We start from the raw sequence: 22,429 nt of genomic DNA, 5'->3' as shown, positions 1-22,429 counted from the left end.
CGCAGATATATCGGAGAGGGTGGGCCCAGGACGGCCGCAGCTGCGATCGATTCAGGATTTTTCGGGCGCTCTCCTTGATGCTGGGTTGATAGATGCCGGTTTTGAGGGTCCTCAGTTTACCTGGACGAACCGGCGGGTGTGGAAGCGCTTGGATCGGATACTTTATAACCTTTGTGGGAGGAGTTTGCGGAGACCACGCGCCCCTTCTGGTTCAGGTCTCGCATGAGCGACATTGAGTTTCGTCAGCATTTCGATTCCAGAGCATGTGGATTCGCCATCACTCGTTTCTGGACAGAGTTCGGGAGAGTTGGGAGGTTCCTACTGGGGTGTCGGGGCTTCTCAACCTACGCTTGAAGCTAGGGAGGCTCAAGCGGTTATTGAGGTGGTGGAATCGCCATGTGTTTGGCGATGTGTTTCATTTGTTGGCGGAGGCCGAGAGGGAGGCTGCAGAATGTGAGGCTGAGTATGACAGAGATCCCTCGGAGGCTACTTTGATGCGCCGACAGCGTAGTGCGGCAGCTTTGACACATGCCATTGCGCTGGAGGAGGCTTTTTGGCGGCAAAAGGCCGCGTGTAGATGGGCCGTCGATGAGGAGAGGAACTCCCGGATGTTTCACTCGATGGTTCGGGAGCGCCGTCGACGGGCTTCTATATTTTACATGCGAGATGGTGACAGGGAGCTTACGGAGCACTCGGACATCAAGGCATCGGCCGTATCTTACTTTGCCTCGATGTTCGGGGAGATGGATGATGCAGATACCTCGGGTATGGATGATTTGGCGGATATGCCGCCGCAGGTTCCCCCGGAGGAGAACCGGCGGCTTTTGGCACCACCGACGTTGGCGGAGGTTCGGGAGACAGTATTCTCGATAGATCCGGATAGTGTGGCAGGTCCAGATGGATACTCGGCAGCTTTTTACAGAGCTTGTTGGGAGATTGTTGGTCCGGATGTGTTAGTAGCTGTATTGGATTTCTTTTCGGGGACCCCGGTCCCGAAGTTTTATACGGCCACCACCATTGTCCTCATCCCGAAGAGGGATGCCCCAGAGTCTTGGGCTGATTATCGGCCGATTAGTCTGTGCAACGTGAGCAACAAGATCATCACGAAGTTGCTCACGGTGCGCCTTGGGACTTTACTACCGCGCCTCCTTTCACCGCATCAGAGCGGATTTGTGAAGGGGCGTGCGATTGCGGATAACATTCTGATGGCATCTGAGATGGTTCATGACTTGAACCTTAGAAGCACGTCGCACAACGTGCTTCTGAAACTGGACCTTAATAAGGCATATGATCGGGTGTCTTGGCGTTTTTTGAGACATGCCTTTTTGAGGTTCGGTTTTGCGGATGCGTTTATTACATTGATGATGCATTGTGTAGAGCATGCTTACTACTCCGTTTTGATTAACGGAGACCTTGGGGGATTTTTTAAATCCTCCAGGGGGGTCCGGCAGGGAGACCCGTTGTCGCCTACTTTATCTGTGCTTGCGGCGGACCTGCTGTCGAGGGGTTTGGAGCGTCTTTACCAGGGACATCCGGAGCTTTACTTTCGGTGTAGAGGAGGGTTTCGGTTGTCTCACTTAGCATATGCCGATGATGTACTGATATTTGCGAGTGCCTGTAGGGAGCAGATGAGCTCTTTGACGACCTTTTGGGCCGATTATGCGAGGATCACTGGCCAAAAGGTCAACTGTCAGAAGAGCTCGATTGTTTTTAGTCGACGATGCCCGGGGGAGGTTCGGGAGCAGCTTCAGTCAGTCACGGGCTTCAGAGTGGCTGACCTACCCCTTACTTACCTTGGTGCGCCCCTCTATGTGGGAATCAGAGGAGCATATTGTATGAGGAGCTTCTGGGGAAGCTTCGGAGGTATTTGAGCTGCTGGGATCGGGCTGTATTATCACATGGCGGTCGATTACAGCTTATCCGGAGCACACTCTTATCCCTACCACTATACTTACTTCAGGTCCTGCATCCGCCGCAGTCGGTCCTTCATGAGGTTGAGCAGATCTGCGCGCGTTTCTTTTGGGGCTCGTATCATGGTCATCGCCAGCGTCATTGGATTTCGTGGGCAGATGCGGCACGGCCGCAGGATGAGGGTGGATTGGGAGTTAGGCGATTATCGGATTTGGTTCATGCCTTCTCCAGGAAGCTTTGGTGGAAGCTTCGGGAGGGTTCTTCATTGTGGGCGCAGGCCATGCGGCACAAGTACTTTCGCAATTCCTTCCCGGGGAGAGCCCCTTGTCGGATATACGACAGCCCGGTGTGGAAGCGCTTGTGCCGTGTTAGGGAAGAGGTCCAGTTGCAGATATTCTGGACGCTAGGTCGAGGGGAGTGTTTCTTTTGGGAGGACAGATGGTTCGGGGAGCAGCCCCTTTCGACCTTCCGGGGAGACAGCCGGCCGCCTCCATCGATACTGGTCCGGGATATGTGGACAGAGGGGTCGTGGGATATTGGGCGACTACGTGCTTATCTTCCGGAGGCTTTAGTACAGCGTGTTATTGAGATCCCCTTCGACAGGTTGACAGAGGATCGGATGAGTTGGATGGCTTCGGCATCCGGTACATTTACTACCTCCTCAGCTTGGGAGCTTTGTCGGGACACAGGGGTACAGAGTTGGCTTTCGGGTTTACTATGGTCGCGGATCCTGACCCCGACGATGTCGGTTTTTTTGTGGAGACTGTTTCGGCGGCGTATACCGATGGATGAGATCCTTCAGCACTATGGGATTCCGATTGTATCGCGCTGCCATTGTTGTCATGCGGAGATAGAGACTATCTCACATGTCTTTATTGATTCGGGAGTTGCCATGAGAGTTTGGGGGCACTTCGCAGCATTATTTGGGATATCGTTGCCGGAGATACACACTCCGCATTTGTTGGTGTCATCATGGAGACTCTCTTCGACGCGTTCTCAGAGTATTAGGACGTATGTTCCATTGTTGGTATTCTGGTTCATTTGGACAGCACGGAATGACGCGAAGCACAGGGGGCTTCGAGTGTCTTCCGAGAGGATCATCTGGCGGATTCATGCGCATTTGCAGACCCTATGGCGGGCTAGGGTCCTTCTGCGTCGACATTGGGAGGGCGATTTCCATATTGCTGATGGGCTTGGATTTCGATATCCCCCTCCGGTCCCTCGACATCCGATTATGGTGCGTTGGGAGGCACCGTCCCCGGGATGGTTCAAGCTTAACACCGATGGTGCTTCGCTTGGCAATCCCGGTGCGGCTGGAGCAGCCGGTCTTATACGGGATTCGGCTGGAGCAGTGCTCGTCGCATATCAGGTTCCGATTTCACACGCGACGAACACTCTGGCAGAGCTGACAGCGATTCAGAAGGGAGTTGGGATTGCGATCGATCGGGGATTGGTGCCGTTGTGGATCGAGACAGACTCGAAGGCATGTATTTCTCTGATCTCCTCCTCGATGAGTCATTGGTCGCTTCAGAGGTGTCTTCTTACTCTTCGCATGCGCTTACGGGACACGACTTGGAGGATCTCGCACATTTATCGGGAGGGGAACCGTGTTGCGGATATTTTAGCAACGACGGCAGTCTCCCTTCCGACGGAGCGGATACTTCTTCCGATGGATCTCCCTCGGGCGACCAGAGGCCTCCTTCGAGCGGATGCTGACGGACTTCCGGGCTTCCGTTTCCGGTTGTAGGCCTCGTCTTGGTATGACTTTACTTACTCATTGATACTTTGGCTTGATTGGCTTAGTGTTGATTGGTGTTGATGACTTAGGCATTTTTCCTTAGGATAGATACTTTGATTACCTAGGCCTGTCATGCATGTTTGTTTACTTGGACTATGTAGCTCTACTTAGAACTACGTATGGCTTATTCCCGTTCGGGTACGTAGGCAGCCCACCTTGGGTTCAGCCACTGCTATATAGTTTTTTTTTTTTAAAAAAAAAAAAAAAAAAAAAAAAAACCCTAACCCTGAACCCGAACCCGAACCCCGAATTCCGAACCCCGAACCCCAAACCCTGAACCCTGAATCCTGAACCCTAAACCCTAAACCCTAAACCCTAAACCCTAACCCCGAACCCCGAACCCCAACCCTCAACCCTAAACCCTAACCCCGAACCCCAACCCTCATCCCTCTCTGGATCGAGATGGACTCGGCCAGCAGTATCTCTCTCATCTCCTCCTCGACGGGACACTGGACTCTCCAGCCTTGTCTCCACCACCTGCGCCTACAGCTTCGCAGCATCGAGTGGAGGATCTCTCATATATTCCGCGAGGGCAATAAAGTGGCGGACAACTTGGCGAACACCTCTGTTGCCCTTCCTCATATGCGGATACTTGAGCCGGCGGACATCCCAGCGAGGACCCGTGGCCTCATCCATGCTGACGCGGCGGGCCTCCCGTGCTTTCGCTTCCGTTAGCTTTTATTTGCTTACAATCTTTATTTACATTTGCAGCACTTGTACCGAACTTTGCAGAACTACGTATGGCTTGATCCCGTTGGGGTACGTAGGCAGCTCTTTGAGCCCAGCCAAAAAAAAAAAAAAAAAAAAAAAAAACCCTAAACCCTAAACCCTGACCCCCAAACCCCGACCCCCGACCCCCGAACCCCGAACCTCGAACCCCCGAACCCCGAACCCCAAGCCCCAAGCCCCAAGCCCTAACCCAAACCCCAAACCCAAAATCCCAAACCCTAAAACCCCTAAAACCCCAAACCCCAAACCCTACCCCCTAACCCCTAACCCCTAACCCTAAACCCATACCCCTAGACCCTAAACCCCAAACCCCAAACCCTAAACCCTTGATGCTAAATTGATAACCCCAAACTTTTAGGGCCTAAAGCCTTGTTTAGGAATGCCAATGGGTGTTGGCCCTGCATGAGAATAGCTCTTAAGCCCTTGTAAGATGCATCAGTCTCAACAACAAAAGGTTTAGTGAAATCAGATAAGGCCATAACCGGAGCTGTAGTCATTGCATTTTTAAGAATTTGGAAGGCAGTCTCAGCCTCTGGAGACCACACAAACCTCCCCTTTTTTGTAAGATCAGTTATGGCCTTAGCAATTGTTCCATAATGTTGAATGAATTTTCTGTAGTATCCCGTGAGGCCTAAGAATCCTCTTAAAGCCTTAACATTATATGGGGTCGGCCAGTCCAGTATTGCTTGAACCTTAGACTTATCCTTCCGCACTCTTCCACTCTCCTAAATACTCAACCTTTCTTCTTCCAAAACTGCACTTCGATTTTTTTGCAAATAAAGTATGCTGAGATAGAATATTAAACACTATTCTCAAGTGTTCTGCCATGTTCAAGCTGTAGATAAGTATATCATCAAAGAAAACCATGATGAAATTTCTTAAGTGAAACTTAAAAATTTGATTCATAACTGCTTGAAAAGTAGCTGGTGCATTTGTGAGGCCAAAAGGCATCACAACAAACTCATATAGGCCGGAGGCAGTTACAAATGTTGTTTTTGGGATATCCTCTTCATGCATTCTAATTTGGTGGTATCCAGCCCTTAGTTCTATCTTTGAAAAGATAGTTGCTCCCCCTAGCTCATCCAATAAATCATCTACCAAGAGAATCGGGTAGCTATCTTTAATTGTAGTTGCATTGAGTTTCCTATAATCAATGCAAAACCTCCATGAGCCATCCTTCTTTTTAACTAATAGCACAAGCGAGGAATAGGGGTTGTTATTGGGTCTAATTACCCCTGTTTGCAACATCTCATCCACCAATTTTTCAATCTCCCTCCTTTGAATCATAGGATACCTATAAGCATGTTGCTTAATAGGTCCTATATTAGGCTTGATGGAAATTCTATGGCCCATGCTTCTCTTATGGGGTAAACCAACAGGGACTTCAAATAGATGTTGATACTCTTGAAGCAATGTCGCAATTTCAGTATCACAAATAGATGCCTCCACTGCTGTTTGCTCAGAAATAATGCATAAAAAACCCCCAGTGTTTTCCATTTCCAGCTCCCTACTAAATTGGTTCATAGTTAGCATGCTTAATGCAATCCCAGGCTGGATTCCTTGGAGTTTAACCATATTCCCTTTAAAACAAAACTGAACTGTATGCTCTGCAAAATCCATGGTCACCTTTCCAAACTGACTTAGCAGGTCCACTCCAATAACCATGTCACAGCCCCCCTATTTCAACAATCTCACAGGAGCACTGAACTTGTGGCCCCCCATTTTCCAGGCAAACATAGGGCACTTAGATCTGCATTCCACCTTGTTCCCATCGGCAATGGTTATCAACCAAGGATTAGTAAACTCCACTATGCACCCCAACTTTGAGGCTGTTTTTTGGTCCAAAAAAGTGTGAGTGCTGCCTGAGTCTAGCAAAATAACCAGTTCATAGTTGTTGGACTTTCCTAACAACTTAATGGTGTTGAAAGGGACCTGACCAGCCATAGCATTCAAAGAAATTTGGGGTTCCTCCACCCCTTGGCATTCTCCCAATTCCAAAGTTCCAATGTCGGTCTCACTTTCCCCATCCTCTTCTCCCATGATCAAATATACTCTTTTGCACTTGTGTCCTATATGGAACACCTCATCACAATTGAAACACAAATTTTTTTCTCTTCTAGCCTTCATTTTCTCGGGGGACAGCCTTCTAATAGGAGGTAATTTTGGTTTAGCAACATCTGAACCAATTTTAGTTAACGGAACTGTTGGTTGATGGCTGCTACCCCTGTTCAATCCTCTTTGTCCGTTAGTGAGAAGATTCACAATATCCTCACTTTGGATCGGCAATTGAATAGCATTCCTCAAAGTGTTAGGCTTCTGCATTGTCACGAACTTTCCAAACTCCTCCCTTAATCCGCTAATGAAGCTTTCTACAATTTTTCCTCAAAGCTTTATTATCCTCCCTTAATAAGGCTCTCATTTCTTCAAACTCCTGGACATAATTCTGCACAGTGGTGTTTTGCCTCAACTTATTAAATTGAGCAACTAGACTTCCTCCAGCAGGATTCAGAAACCTTTCCAACACTAATGCAGAGAATTCAGTCCATGACAAATTGATATCCTCCTCAATATAGTCCACAAACCAACTATCAGCTATTCCTTCCAAATTCATAGCAACAAGGCTGAGTTTGTCATAATCAGACACTGGATTGTAAGCAAAATACCTAGTGCACTTCCTAAGCCACAGCCTGGGGTTATCTCCATTAAATTTTGGAAAACCCAATCGTAATTTATTATTATGCAAAGTGGAGTGAGCTTCATTAGTCAAGGGAGTTGGAGACAGTATTCCCCTTCCTTCCTTAGGTTTAACACCAGAGTTGAGAGCAATATTTGAAATATGAGGATCTAGAGGCTCTTTACCTCTAAATGAAGGTCCAGCTTGTTGTTCCTTCATGAAATTCCGAAATTGAGTCTTCAACAAATCTCCAAGACTCTCCAACTTCGCATCTAGCTTAGATTCCAGCCTACCTTCCATTTGAATCTGACCTTGGATTATAGCAGTTTGGCCGTCTACAACCTCTGTTATTTGCTGTTCCAAAACGTCCAGCCTTTGTGTTTGGGATCGCATCATCTAGAGAGAGAGCAGCGAAATCTAGCTCTGATACCAAATTGTCACATCTCCGGCATAAGCGCGCGAGAGATCAGAAAGATTGGAGAACAAAAAGACATGTAATTCGATTAGATTTTTTGTTGTCCCCAAAATTGGTTCAATATAGATATTTATACAATCCTAAATTGCAAAATTAGAAATTAAAAAGAAACGCTTTTACGCTTTTACAAGTTAACGCTTTTATTAATATTTGTCTTATTCTTTTTCATTTCTTCGTGACAAATAAGGGAATGGCTAGGTTTAGGGACGTAAATAGGGAGACCTTCTCACTATGGAAGCAGAAAGAAATCAGATAGCAGAGGCAAAAGGAGAAACGCCAGAGCCAGAGCAGCTGCCCTACCCTTCCCGAGACGATGATGACATCAAAAATCTCGACTGAAACTTCTATACTTACTGTAAGTCTGTAACACTAAATATAAATATGAATATATATTTTTTAGCAAAATATTTTTAAATGTTATTATTATTTTTTTTCATAAAATATTTTATTAAATATTACTTTTATACTAAAATCAAATCAATTTTCTTAAAAAAAAAATCATAAATAAAGAATTTAGTGGTCCAATATTTTTTTTATATAGTTGTATATATAAAATTTGTTTGATTGTAAAAGTTATTGGGTGTTTTATATGAATTATATTTATATAATAATTTAATGTGATATTTTATAAATTATATATTTTTTATTAAAAATTGTATAAAATTAACAATCTAAATTCTAATTTAGAATAGTAAAAGAATAAGTTCATAATATATATTTTATTTTGAAGTTCTGTTATTGTAAAAATGTATAAAAAATTATATAGTTTTTACTAGAAAACAAATACTACATTTTTTAATGATAATCTAAGAAAGAAATATCAATTTGAACAACTAATAAAGTAATAAATTTCTTTCACCTCTATATATATTGTCTTATCAATTAATATTTATTATATAATTTTTTTTAAATCCAACTTACAACTACTTTTGCACATGTGATTTACCTGATATCAAAATATCACAATTGTACTCCTACCATTCATTTTAAATGGTTTTCTCATTCCATTAAAATATTACGCATACAAGCGAATGCACTACCAGAGACACGATTTGGTCTCAACTCGGCTTACCGGCAAAATTTTAATTATTTTCTAACAAATGAAATTTCTACTACAAAAATCTATATTTTGTGGGATTTAATATGAATTTAAAATTTGCTTGCCTTTGAATGAATTTGAGCTAACCAAACATCCTGGGCAACTAAAGATGATGAAGAGGTGCCCGAATTGGGCACTAAGTACCTTTCGATAGATCTGCAAATCACTTGTACAACTGTCAAAATGGTGAGAGGCAGCACGTGGTTATGGTTTAGGGGTTAGGAAGCGGCAGCTACATCAGCAGACGTATGCTCTACTTACATCACAACAATGTATACAACTTTTACCCAAAACCTAGATATGATGACCAAGAAAGGGTAGAACAGAAAGAAAAGAAGCATCGGGTAACCTAGTCAGCTGATTAACCTAGCATGCTCGTTAAAAGGTAAATCCAGGAACCAAATCATCTGTAGTCTGAGTGAAGTAAATAAACACCAAACTCCATATAAATTTTTTTTTTTTTTTTTTTTGGGGGGAGGGGGCAGGGGAACAAAGAAAAAGAATTGCATGCTTGTACCTCCAACACTCTTGAATCAGTCAATCGCCTGCCACGTAAGTTTTATCTTCATAATACCTTCTCTCACTTTCAGACTTCTTCTCATTTCTTTTCTGTCATGGAGTTATCACAGGGAGAAGGAAATGGACTATTCAGTGCAGAATGCAGTGATGTCAAGTTGAAATCAATGTACAGAAGAAAAATGAACACTGGTTTTTTATGCACTTTCAAATAGCAAGGCATGCAAGAAAACCTGGTACGCCTCATGATTTGAAACAATCCTTCTGATTATTGTGCTAGTCGTAATATCAAGAGGGCTTTCCAACAGCTTAAAGATACCGAGGTCAATTGGAACAGCATAAGGATTCTGCTTTTCCTACATATTAGCCCATTGGACAGCAGGGGATGAAACAAGGATTCATATCTCAGAAACTACAATGAAACAAAACCAAATAAACAAAAAAGAAAAAGAAAGATTAATACCTTAAGGAAATCGTTGTCCTCAGCCACAGTTCCATGCACAACCAAAGAGATGTTGAAGGTAGTAATCTGCAACCCAAAAGGCAAACATACTGAAATACATTAAAAAATGATAACAATATACACTGAACGTGACAAGGCTAAACTAATGGTACAAGCAACTAAACCCTTGTGGCAGTAAATTTCATGGATACAAGTCAGGCAGCAGTCAATCTTGACATCTTGTATCTGACCCTATGCATGGAGTCAATCGACCACAATACTCCAAAACATTTAGACATCAAAAATGCAAAAGTTAAATAACTACTTCCTTTTGCTATGGGTGTTTGCAGAGTATAACTGGCGTTTCATAGCCCTAGGCAAAATCGAAAATAAAGGCCCTTGTACTTCTAGTCCTTTAATTTGCCTATGAAAATAAATAGATAATTGATTAGAAAAAACACTATGTGATACCGATTTGTAAACAGTTAAACAGTTCTTGAGACATCAATGACAGAAATAATTTTCAATAATATTAATACTAAATTTTGTTTCAGTAAAATGTTAGTCACTCTATTAATAATAAAATACAGTAATTAATTGAAACATTTGAATGATAATCTCAATTTAATAAATTCAAAGTATTCAATTGGTGGTGTAAAGCTGATGTAAAAATAATAATAATAAGAAGTAAACAGATTAATTTTCAAGAAAAAAATAGAAGAAAAATAAACATGCTTTTATTTTGCTGGAGATTCCCTAATTTTCATGTCTATATTGCTCTACCAATATGAACACCTTATCTAATATTGCATCTATATATTTCGGTTGATAGGCCCCCTACCTAGAGTGGACTTGGTAAGGGGTTCAACTATCTTCCTAGATCATTATAGCTAAAATCTATCAATCAAATCACCTTACTTTTCCAAAATGTTTTCTTAAACACATTTTTGAATGCCTTTAACGTACTGATTAGAGGTGAATTCAGAATAATGGCAAAAAAATAAAACCAGATCCAACAAAAAGGCTGAAATTTAAGGTAGGGCGCAAAATTAAGCCAGGTTAGAAAGATCATGACCATGATAGTTGCCACATTCAATGTCTGTTTAATTAATATCCATTTTAAATAATTATAAAACATGTTAAATTCCATAAAATTTTACAAAAAATTAACATGAAAAAATTGACAATGTAATCTCACCATATCTTTCGACACTTCCCATGGTGCACCAATTATAACCTCATCTACATATCGGCACGCCAAAACACTTAAGCTTCTTTCATGAAGATTCATAATCGGACGGTGTGATCCTCTGTTTGCACTACAAAATACAGAAAATATATCCTAATTGGCTAACAAATAAAATCAAAACATGAAAAGTATCCATTAACAGACTTATTAGTAATAAGTCGTATTGTGAATGCCAAAAGTTAATTGGTGATGTTAACTGTCAGATTGCATGAATATACCATATACTTATGTCAACTAAGATATAATGCATGAGTAAAACCCTCTGTCACACTCACATCTAGTTTATGTTGAATGATTATCATCTAGCCAACTAAATCAAAATGCACTATAATTTTTCCAAGGTACAAAAACATGTCTATCCATTACTGTTAAAAACATCTTACCGTTTAACATCACTCACTGACTTCAGCTTTGTCATAATTCTGTTTTCAACTTCGTTTTTGCGCTATTCATTAGAATTTTCTTTAATAAAAATATCATATTCGGAACCAATATTTCATTTTAAATATTGCATAAAAAGCATATTATCTAATCAAAATATCACATCCAACACCTATATTTACATTAAATCAAAAAACCTGTTTTTATTCAACTTTTTATTATTTCTAAAACTCCAAAACACTTCCCGAAACTTTTACCACTTAACATCACTGAATGACCTCAGTTCTGTTTAGTTTTTACTTTTGTTTTGATCTTTGTCTTCACACTATTCATTAAAATTTCTCTCTAAAAATATCATATTTAAACCCTAAGTTTCATTTAAAAACCTATTCTCTATTTCAAACTTTACGTCTGACACATATTTACATCACATCAAACACATTTTATGTTCAACAATTTAATATTTTCAAAACAGCCCAAACGTCAAAAACACTTTCAAACATATCTACACATCCTTCCAAACAGTCCAGTGCCAAAATTCTGGCAAGACCAGCAACTCAAATATAGTCAGTCATGTAACCAGGCTGACATTACTTACAACCTACAAAAGATTGTTCTCATATGGCTTGAAAGCCAGAGCTATGCAACTTGTAAAAGTTTACAGTCCAAATAAAAAAATCACCAATTCAGAGATTAAAATTAGCCAATATAATTTGGTTGTCTTGAAGTAAAATGGAGAATGTCACACGTGATATGCATTCATGCATGCATCCAAGCAACACACAAGTAGATGTGAATGTATGTCTGTGAGATAGTATAATGATACAGAGTACTTAAAATTGTAGCAAAAGGTTAAAGTTAGTTGTAGGGAAAAATACCTGCATATGAGCATATATGTTGATGTAAATCTGGGGGTGGAAAATGTATTGTTCTGATTGTAAGTAGAAGAAATAGCTTAATTATGAAGTAAAATACATTCAGGAATCATTTAGTATGTTACCCAATTAGAAAACGCAATCTAAGATTGCCTTAATTTTAAGGAAGAGAACTGCACCACCTGGATAACATTAGCATCACAGCTAAACCAGCATTCAATGTTTAGGGTTGTATGGAACAAGTCAACAAAAAGTTCACTTTTTCAGAAAATGATCAATGACAACTAAAAGTAATAACAGAAAAGCCATCAATTTATGTGAAATCTCGTAATCAATAACTACAGTGGCTAGCTCAGGTTATATGGAACTAAGAGAAACTACACCTACATGGATAAGAAAAGAATTCACATTTATTGAGTAGAGAATGAGAAAATAAGGGAATAGGCAATGTAAACAATACACGTGTCTAATTATGAGTTCGCTTAAAATGATTAGAGACAGGATTTAGCTATAAATATGAAGCAGACCTAACAGTTTGGTCTGTATGGATGCCAACAAGAAGAAAATCTCCTAGTCCTCTGGCAAGCCTGAGTATCTGCAAAAACCAAAATTGGAAATGGAAGTAGCCAAAATATGCAAGCAGAGGGAAAAAAAAAGGAATTGGTGAACTTATTTAATGTGGATTAATTTGAAAAGATGAATCAAAGGACATTAGATAAGATTTTTATAAACAAAAAAATAAAAAGGAACAGTAATAGTACAGAAGAATGAGATATAAAATTATAACTAAAACAAAAGAAACAACTTGAAAAGTTGCAATCATGTCAATTAATATGGGATCAAGTATCAATCACCTCAACATGACCAGCATGGAAGAGATCAAATGCACCATCAATATAGACTATCCGAGCATCAGGTCCAGGTCCCTGAGGGGGTCATAAATTTCAGTGAAGTTTGTAAAATAAAACAAACAATTTTCAATCGCATTGGAATTACTTGTACGCTATAGAGATATATTAGCTTAAGAAGATAATAGGAATAAGATAAAGAGTTTGATTTACATTGTATATGCGAAGGTGTCAAAATATATTTTCTTTCAATTATATAAGCCCAGTTATCTTTAGTTTTGTCTTAATCCAGGCTAGAGTTAATCATCTATTTGTCTCAGATTTAGAAGGGAAAAAATATCTTGTCAAATTGACCTATACATATACATGAGGCTGTCAAATGTGGACAACTTAATCTAGGAAGACAAATCCCTATGATTATGGGATTGTTCTTAAGCACAACCTAGTATTGATAACAAGATAAAGCTATGATAAGTAATAGAACTACAACATGAATAATATATAAAGTTCCTAAAATACACAATAAATATGATTTTGACACTCCCCTCAAGCTGGTGAGAAAGTGTTCTTCATTCCTAGCTTGGATATCATCCTTTGCAAATCAACATTCTTCAACCCCTTGGTGAGCATGTCTGCAAGTTGACTCTGTGTGGGCCACATATGGGTTGCAAAATAAGCCACTTTCCAGCTGTTCCTTGATAAAATGTTTGTCCACCTTGATGTGTTTAATTATATCATTTAGCACTGGGTTGTGGGCTATACTAATTGCAGGCTTATTGTCACAATATAGCCTCATAAGTTCAGCCGGAATTACCTTCAACTCTTCCAATATGATAATTACACATAGAAGATCACATATTCATCTAGCCAATTTGCTCAAAATTCTTAAGCACTGCATCTAGCAAATACACTTTGCTTTTGGCTCTTTCAAGTCACTAGGTTCAAAGCAGGAAAGGTGCAATATCTAGTAGTTGATCTCTTATCCACAACTCTACACAATCTGCATCCGCACATACTTCAAGACATGCACTCTTATTTCATTTGAACAAAATCCCTCTTCCTGGAGTTTCATTTAAATACTGGACAATCCTAAAGGTATCTTGTACATGTGCTTCCTTTGGTTGGTTCATAAACTGGTTCACTATGTTTAAAACAAAGGCAAAACCTAGTGCAATGTGAGATAGATAAATTAGCCTACCCATAAGTCTTTGATACATTTACTTGTTCTGTTGTTCATAGGACCACACTTCCTAACTGAATAGTTGGATTAACTGGAATATTTGTTGGTCTGCAAGTTGTCTTGCATGTTTTTTAAAGCAAGTCAATGATATACTTTTACTGAGATAAAAAGATTCCTTTCCTGGAATGGGCCACTTCAATCCCCAAAAAGTATATTAAATCTCCACAATGTCTCGATCTCGAATTCCAAGCCAAGACATTGACTTAACTTTTGTTGCTCCTTTTGTCATCCCCGGTTATCTATAAAGTCATCCACATGCACCAGCAATATTATAACTCCCCCTGAATCTGAATGTTCATGAATAAAGTGTGAATCCCTTGACTCTATTTATACCCCAGACCAGTCAAAACGTTAGTGAAATTTCCAAACCTGGCTCTTCGGGATTGTTTTAGCCCATATGTTGACATTTTAGCTTGCCAATAGTTCCAGCATTGTTCCATTTTATAGTGTGGCTTGTTGCTGTAGTTACACCAAACCCACTCATTTTTTTCCGTCATCATTAATGAACTTCCCGTAATTGGGATCTGCAGGATCAGTTCTCTCCTGCTTTCTTCACTCTGGATAATGTCTACCACTTCAAAGCTCGGGAACTTTCTCTTTTAGCAAGATCTGAATCGGTACCTTATCATAGTCAGGTCTTAGGCCTACCAGATAATCATATACTCTATCGTGTTCAATATACTCCTTAAGGATTGTTAGTCTTCTGAACACTAGGCTTTCATAACTTGATAGTGATCCATTCCCATCCACAGGGACTTGAGTTGATTGACATATTTTGTAACCAATTTGTATTCCTGCTTGGCAACAACAAATTTTGGCCTTTACATCATAGACTTGAGTAGAGCATCCTTGCCTTAGAATAGGATAGTTCTACTGCCACCCTGATTTCCTTTGTTGATCTAAGACACATGCAGGTATCACTGATTTCTAGGTAACACAGCCATAGCATGGTCATGGAGTCTTCTCCATCCCATGATTTGAGCTGGGCATCTTTTCCATCAAGGGCATTATCAATAATCACTGACCTTTCCTTTTCCTTTCAACATGATCCTAATGAGTTGAGACCATTTGAGGTAATTTTCGCGTTTAATCCATAAGCAGAATGAACATTCAGCAATTCTCGCAGTGCTTTTTGGATTTGTCCCTGCTTCCAAACCTGATTATCTACCTCAATCATCACGAATGGATGCAATCAAGGTAAAGTGGATTGTGCAGCAATGAAGGTTGAGACTAGGCTCAAGGTCGCATTGAAATGAAGGCTGTGACTTAGGGTTTCCAAGCTAGGTCAGAGGCTCCCAAAAAAAACATATCTTATTAATTAATGAGATCATTTGACCTATATATATACATATATATATCAGGCTGTCAAATATGGACAACTAATTATAGGGAGACAAATCCATGTATTGCGTGATTGTTCTTAAACACATAATCCTAGTGTGAATAAGAAGACACAGCTGTGATAAGAAATAAAACTACAACATGAATCAAATATACAAATCCTACACACAATAAACAACACGGTTGGACAATGGACTTGCAGGATGATAAGAGGAAATGAACACTAGTGTATAAGAGGATAATGAATAAACAGAGCATCCTTAACCTTGACAGGTGCCAAGTTTAATTACTGATAAACACATAGACACAAATCAACAGGTAGATGATAAAGGGGATAGAAACAATACTCAATATGATATGTTGCTTATATGTACAGAAACTCATAAACAAGGGTTACCATATTCTATGCAAGCAATATACAAACCTTTCCATTGGAAAATTGCACAATCCTTCGAGATGTAGGTAAGAAATGAGATACACGGGTTCCACTACCAGAGCCACCATCTTCGGATTTTTGGCTGTGACCATGGCTGAACTGTCGTTGCAAAGATGAGTGATTATGGCTGTCCCCAGTTGGCCTTTCTCTCACACAGAGAAGCATTCGTCCTGTAACACAAGCGCAGAAAAACAGCACTGTAATTTTCCACCCAATGTGGCACCCAGGGGAGGGTTTTCAAGCAATGAGTTAAAGGATAAAGAATAAAGAATCAGCAATACTATACAGTTATAGAATCTCAGTTTGAGTTCAAGTTTCAAAGCATCAAAAGCAATGAGATGTTGTGAAGATATAGTGTACAAAATAAACCAAATTGCATCCAGATCCAAACACAAGGGCAAGCTCATATAAAGTAAGAAAGACATACAATCAGATGCAGTTAAACAAACAAGTAGTTGCAGGTACCAACCAACAATATCAGTGCTAGATACCCCTTCAGTGCGCTTAATTTGTTTATAACGACCAACTTTCTTAGCGAGGGCATAAGCATCAGTCCCATCAGGAAGAATGCAGGGATCATCCCCATGAATAATGTAATCAACATTGTACTCATCAAACAACTTTCTCATAAAATCCTCTGTTATAGCATAAGGAGCATCAGGAATGACTTCATCCACCCATTTCACAGCACTTACCATGATGATCCTGTGACAGATTTAAGCTTTTAAGTTAGTTATCCAGCAAGACACAGTAATCCTTGTAGAATACTCAAGTGAAATTATCATATAAATAATAGGATATGCCGATTGTGCTCAAACTTGAACAGCGTGACAACCAAATATCACCATATAGATAGCACCCAATGAGAAGTGAGAAAAAAGGCCATGCATCATGCATGGAACAGGGAAGAAATGGATTCATAATAGTAGCCTGACATTGGAACAATTCCGCTCGCATGTATGTTTCCCTTCATCTTCTTTAAATTATTAGTAAGATCAAGCAATCAGGCTGTTCAGAGAAATCCAAAACCCGCAAAGAAGCAAGCAATAAAATTTTTGTAGACAGAACACCCGGATCACCAGGTCACGGCGATTCCTGCTTTCAGTAAGCCAATAACCGCAGTATAGGGGAGAGAGAATTAATAACTGTGGGTCAGAGACAAATAGGTAAAAGAAACGGGATAAATCCTAATCTTAAAAGCTCCTCGCTAACTTATTTTTACCTGAACATAAGTCCAACTCTTCTCTGTCTAAGATGCTAAAACAGCTTATTGTATACACATTAACTTCAATGAAGGTGCTTGATTTCGGTTCTAAATCATTCAATCAGAAAACGAGCGTATTTTTGCAAGCAGAAATATCGAGACATGCATCGGATTGGACACATGATATATAATTATTTATATATGTATATAGACACGGGGCCTGGGAAACAGTGGATGAAAGAGGAGCTAGACCTCTCGTTCAAAGGAGTAACAGGAGGGCCTTTGTTGGCAGTGATCTCCGCGTCGCTTACAACGCCAACGATCAATTGGTCTCCGAGGGCTCGAGCTTGGCGAAGGGCATTACAATGTCCGTAGTGCATCATATCAAAGCACCCATCCATGTAAACCCTAATCGGCCGTTTCTTCTTGTTTTTAGGTAGAGCAAATCGAAAGCCCAGAAACGAGAACCCTATTACGAGACCTCCGATTAGCCATGATGCTAGGATCCGAGAGCTCAGTTGAGCGTTTTCCCCGTCCACAACCATTCTCCTTTCCTCTGAGCATTCAGACGCAGTTGCTCCGAGTTTACAGCTCTTTTTGTATCAGCGAACTTTTTTGGGGATGGGGGTTGGGGGTTTTGGTTGAGAGAATGGAATGTGGAGAATAATGTAATTGAATAAAGAATAAGAATAAATTTCTTTTTTTGTTTATTTGGTAGAATAGATAATTCAGTTGAAAAGTGTAAAAATAAATAAATGGATGAACAAAAATAAATGATTAATTTAACAAAAAAGAATTTTAGCGAATGAAAATTTATGAAAAAATTATTTTTCTGATTTTTTTAAAATTAAAAATTAAAAATTATATACGAAATTTTATAAGATAATATATTCGTATAATTTTTTTAAAAAAAATAATAAAAAATTAAATATTTGAATGATAAGTTAAATATAATTTTTGTAAAACTGAAATAATATAATATAAATAATTATAAAAATTAAATAGTAAAAAAAATAAAAAAAAAGATAACAATATATATATTACAATATCATTTATCTTCATTTAAAAAATAATAATAATAATAAAGAAGTAAAAATAATTCATTTTTCAAATTTCATTTATCTAATTCAAACAAATAAGAAAAATGAAAACATTTCTATTTCTTTGTTGTTAAGTTTCATTTCTCTTATTTATGTAGAATGTGTTTGTTTGGGGTTTTGGATTTTGAGTGAGAGATTTTATTAATATAAATTTTGATGTAAATGTAATATTTTGAATGTTAAATTGATTTTTTTTTAGTATTTTGTATGTTCGTCCTTATATTTTTTTAGTAACTCTGCTGTCTACATAACATTAAAAATATACTTTCAATTTATCGTTGAATTAACAAATGTCATTATATTTATATAATATTAATATTTTTATTTTTTGTAAAAAAATAAATGGATAAATATATACGAGACGAAGAAAGTATAATATAAAAAAATAAAAAATAAAAAATTAAATGTTTAATTTAATAATTTTTTTAAAAAAAAATATTAAATAATAAAAAATTTTGAGAATTCTTCAAACAAAGGCACCCTTAATACTCCTTTGCTTGAAAAGGCCTTCTTATCATACATATGTTTGAAATGGAACACATAGCAATAAATACATATCTCTTACTCTCATCGTCCGTTTTGAAATGGACTTTTTAGGTGTAGATTAATAAATAATATTATGTCCGTCTTATTTATTGTATTCATCGTTTATTTTCATTGGTCACTTTTTTTTTTAAGGGTGTGTTTGTTTGCGGGTTTGGATTTTGAATTGGGATTTGAATAGTAAAAATTTTGAATTTAAATAGTTATATGATGTTATATAAATAGATGTTGATGTGATGTTTTGAATGTAAAATTGATTTTTAGTATAAGATAAAAAATGAAAAATAGGTGTTTGATTTGATATTTTTTGGGAAAAAATTGGATGAATAATTAAATTTAAATCCAATCATCCAACCAAACACATTCTAAAAGTATTATACTTTAATCTTATTTTAAAATGTTTTAATTTAATTCTAATTATATTGATTAATTATCTTCATGTTAATTTAAATTTATTTTTATTAAATAATTATTATTTTAACTAATATATTCTTAATTATTTACTAATTATTTCTTCTAAAACTTGTGTCTAAAGTAAATGGGAGTAAATGGGACAGGATACCTGAGACCATTTGACTTTTTTTTATATAAAATAATTACATGTGATGATATATTTGTAATTTAAATAAAAATTAATTGATATAAGACAAATAAAAATAATAAAAATAATACTTTGAATGATAAGAAGTAAGGGTATATTTCTCCCAGCCTGACTTGGGCAAAATCACTGTGTAATTACTGTGCATAATGATTTGAGCGCCAAACCGGGCAAACCGCTGCAATACAATAGAAAAGACCTGCAAATCACTGTAGTGCTGCACTTTGTTTTTGTTTTTGAATTTAAAATATAAATATAATTCAAATATTTTATTTGTTTAATATTTATAATTATTATAAGTTAAAAAATATATAAAATATTATTATTTTTTAGAAAATAATTTTTTTTTATAATACAAATAAATAAATATTTAAATATATATATTGGATATAATATAAATTTATAATCAAATCATACAATATAAATTTTATCTATTAAATTTAATACACATTTATATTATTTTATTAATTATTCATAGTATCAATACACATCAAAACTCTTCAAACCCCAACCAAACTCAAAAACAAAAGAAACAACAAAATTCAAACTTATCCCAAAATTCAAATAAAAATCAAACTCAAACCCAAATTTTCTCAAACTGCTCTAAAGAAACATACCTGAATATCTCCACATACATGTTTGAGGGATGAGAACACTCGTGTGCACCCAAGAACTGTGTCATTGGAGATGATTTAAATATATACTCTCTTCGTCCTAATTAAAAAGATCTCATTAGTTAAAAAATACAATATTTTAGATAATATAATTTAATCAACATGATAATTATAATATTATTTTATTAATTTTATATAAGTAATATTTTTTATTATTTTAAAATAAAAATTAATATATTACTACGTCCCACAATTGGTGTCTTAGTCACTGTAAATACGGAAATTTAGGATAAATATAATTAGTAAATATAAGAATATATTAGTAAAAATAATTAATTTATAATATAAATTATTATAAATTAAGATTAAGATAACTAATTAGTTTAATTAGAATTTAAAAAAATTAAATTAAAAAATTTAAAAGAAGATTAAAATGGATATGAAATGCGGGAAGAAGAAAATATTAAAAAATTAAATATATATATTTTAAATATTATATTTTAATAAAAAATATATAATATGAATATAATGTAAATAATATATAAATAAATAAAAATATATTATATATATTTACTTATACATAAATTAAATTTTATAAAAAAAAAAGAAGTTTTTAAATATATAAAAATATGTGTTTATTAATAGAAAAATCAAAATAAAAAATTTAAATGAATTTATGTATATTAAATTTAAAATTTTAATTAAATTAATTTATATTTAATAGAATTCAAATTAACAAAAATAGAAAATAATCACGTGGGATATATTAAAAAAATCTTCTGTGATAAATAAGAGAAAATACTATACAGATATTGGGAATCGAAGCCCCTACACTGCTGCATACAATTGATAGTATCAAAAAATTAATATCTACGGTAACTAATATAATAAAATTCATTAAAAATATATAGATATTTTTATTAAAAATATATACGCAAAAGTGGATGTAGTATATATTTATAATTTTTAAATTTTAATTATGGATCACTTCTATTAATTAAATAAATTATTATTACAAAAATATTCAATTTAATTGTCTAAATATACTTTGGGTGTGTTTGTTTGGGGAGTTTGGATTTTGGATTGGGATTTGAATAGTAAAAATTTTGAATTTGAATAGTTGTATGATGTGATATAAATAGGGTTTGATGTGATGTTTTGAATGTAAAATTGATTTTTAGTATAATATAAAAAATAAAAAATAGGTGTTTGATTTGATATTTTTGGGGGGAAAAAATTGGATAAATAGTGGAAATCCTTCAAAATCCTTCAAACAAACACACCCTTTCTTTGTTTATTGTAATTTAAACATGATTTGAAATGAAGTGTTTTGTTTAAATAATATTTTGTTAAATTTAGTAAAATAAAATAATATATTTTATATATAAAAAAATTGTATTTAGTAAATAATATTAATATTAATTTAAAATATTAATAAAAAACAAAACAAAATAAACCACTAATTCTCAAAACTATAGATTTTTTCATGTCCAAAATAAAATAAAATAAAAAGAGTGGTAATTTCTCTGGTAGGAATTATTTGTTTGTGTTTTTACAATTTCAAATCAAAATTGATATTATTTATACAATTTTTTAATAAAAATATACTATTTATTTTCATAAAATATCTGATTTACACAAAAAATAATAATAATAATAATAATAATAATAATAATAATAATAATAATAATAATAATAATAATAGGATCTTAAAATAAGTTAGAACACGAACACTACAAAAAAAATAGTATATTTGTAACAGAATTTCGTCACTAAAGATCACGTAGCTAATGTAATTCCATCATTAATTCCGTTTCTAATATAATTAGTAACGGAAAAAGTGAATTTAATGACGAAAAAATCTCGTTACAAAAATGATATTTTCTTGTAGTGGAAGTCCGGCGGAATATGAGAAAATATGCACTTAGGTCGGTTGGTCCACGGTCGGTTGGTCCGCAGTCGGATAAGCAGGTCGGTTGGTCCTCAGTCGGATAGGCAGGTCGGAAGGTCCGCAGTCGGATAGGCAGGTCGAAAGGTCTGTAGTCGGATAGGATGGTTTGCAGTCGGTTGGTTCGCAGTCGGTTGGTCCGCCATCGGTTGAGTCGACCAATACGGAGTTTGGACCAAGTGAAGGTCTGTTAATTAGTCGTCTAATTAAGTGAACAGTAGTTCAATCGCTTGGTTGGGGCGACCATTGAATCGTCTTGAGAGATCAGATATTGGTCGCTTGAGGGGGCGACCAATAAGTCGTTTGGTCTAGCGACCAGTTAGTCTCTGGAATAGTCGGTCGGGCCAGTTGAGTTCTGGAATTGGTAGAAGCGTTTGGCGAGACAGTGTAAGACACGTGTCGACAGAG

General features: G+C 36.7%; 1 protein-coding gene across 1 annotated transcript; it reads right to left on the bottom strand.

Annotated features, from left to right (window-relative positions):
* Positions 1-8,796: 8,796 nt before the first annotated feature.
* LOC127251821 (ethanolamine-phosphate cytidylyltransferase) lies at positions 8,797-17,865 on the bottom strand. Its single transcript, XM_051275713.1, has 9 exons — positions 17,471-17,865; positions 16,484-16,719; positions 16,003-16,184; positions 13,004-13,075; positions 12,677-12,744; positions 10,843-10,963; positions 9,666-9,731; positions 9,436-9,558; positions 8,797-9,295 (listed from the first exon to the last, which is right to left on the bottom strand). The coding sequence occupies exons 1-9, from the start codon at positions 17,761-17,763 to the stop codon at positions 9,224-9,226; spliced, it is 1,233 nt and encodes a 410-aa protein (XP_051131670.1). The 5' UTR covers positions 17,764-17,865; the 3' UTR covers positions 8,797-9,223.
* Between the last annotated feature and the right edge of the window lie 4,564 nt (positions 17,866-22,429).

Source organism: Andrographis paniculata, unplaced genomic scaffold (genome assembly GCF_009805555.1).
Source record: "Andrographis paniculata isolate CXL003 unplaced genomic scaffold, ASM980555v1 Contig45END, whole genome shotgun sequence".
In the NCBI taxonomy this organism is placed as follows: Eukaryota; Viridiplantae; Streptophyta; class Magnoliopsida; order Lamiales; family Acanthaceae; genus Andrographis; species Andrographis paniculata.
The sequence above is the reverse complement of the archived record's forward strand: the minus strand, read 5'-3'. Positions and strand labels throughout refer to the sequence as shown.

Bases quoted from the DNA above. Each gene is read 5' to 3' on its own strand.
- LOC127251821 (XM_051275713.1), bottom strand. From the start codon at position 17,763: ATGGTTGTGGACGGGGAAAACGCTCAACTGAGCTCTCGGATCCTAGCA. The intron at 10,964-12,676 runs GTCTGCTTCATA...TGTATTTTGTAG, and splicing joins CATACAGACCAAACTGTTAG to TGCAAACAGAGGATCACACC. The intron at 9,296-9,435 runs GTTTTCTTGCAT...ACTCCATGACAG, and splicing joins CAAATCATGAGGCGTACCAG to AAAAGAAATGAGAAGAAGTC.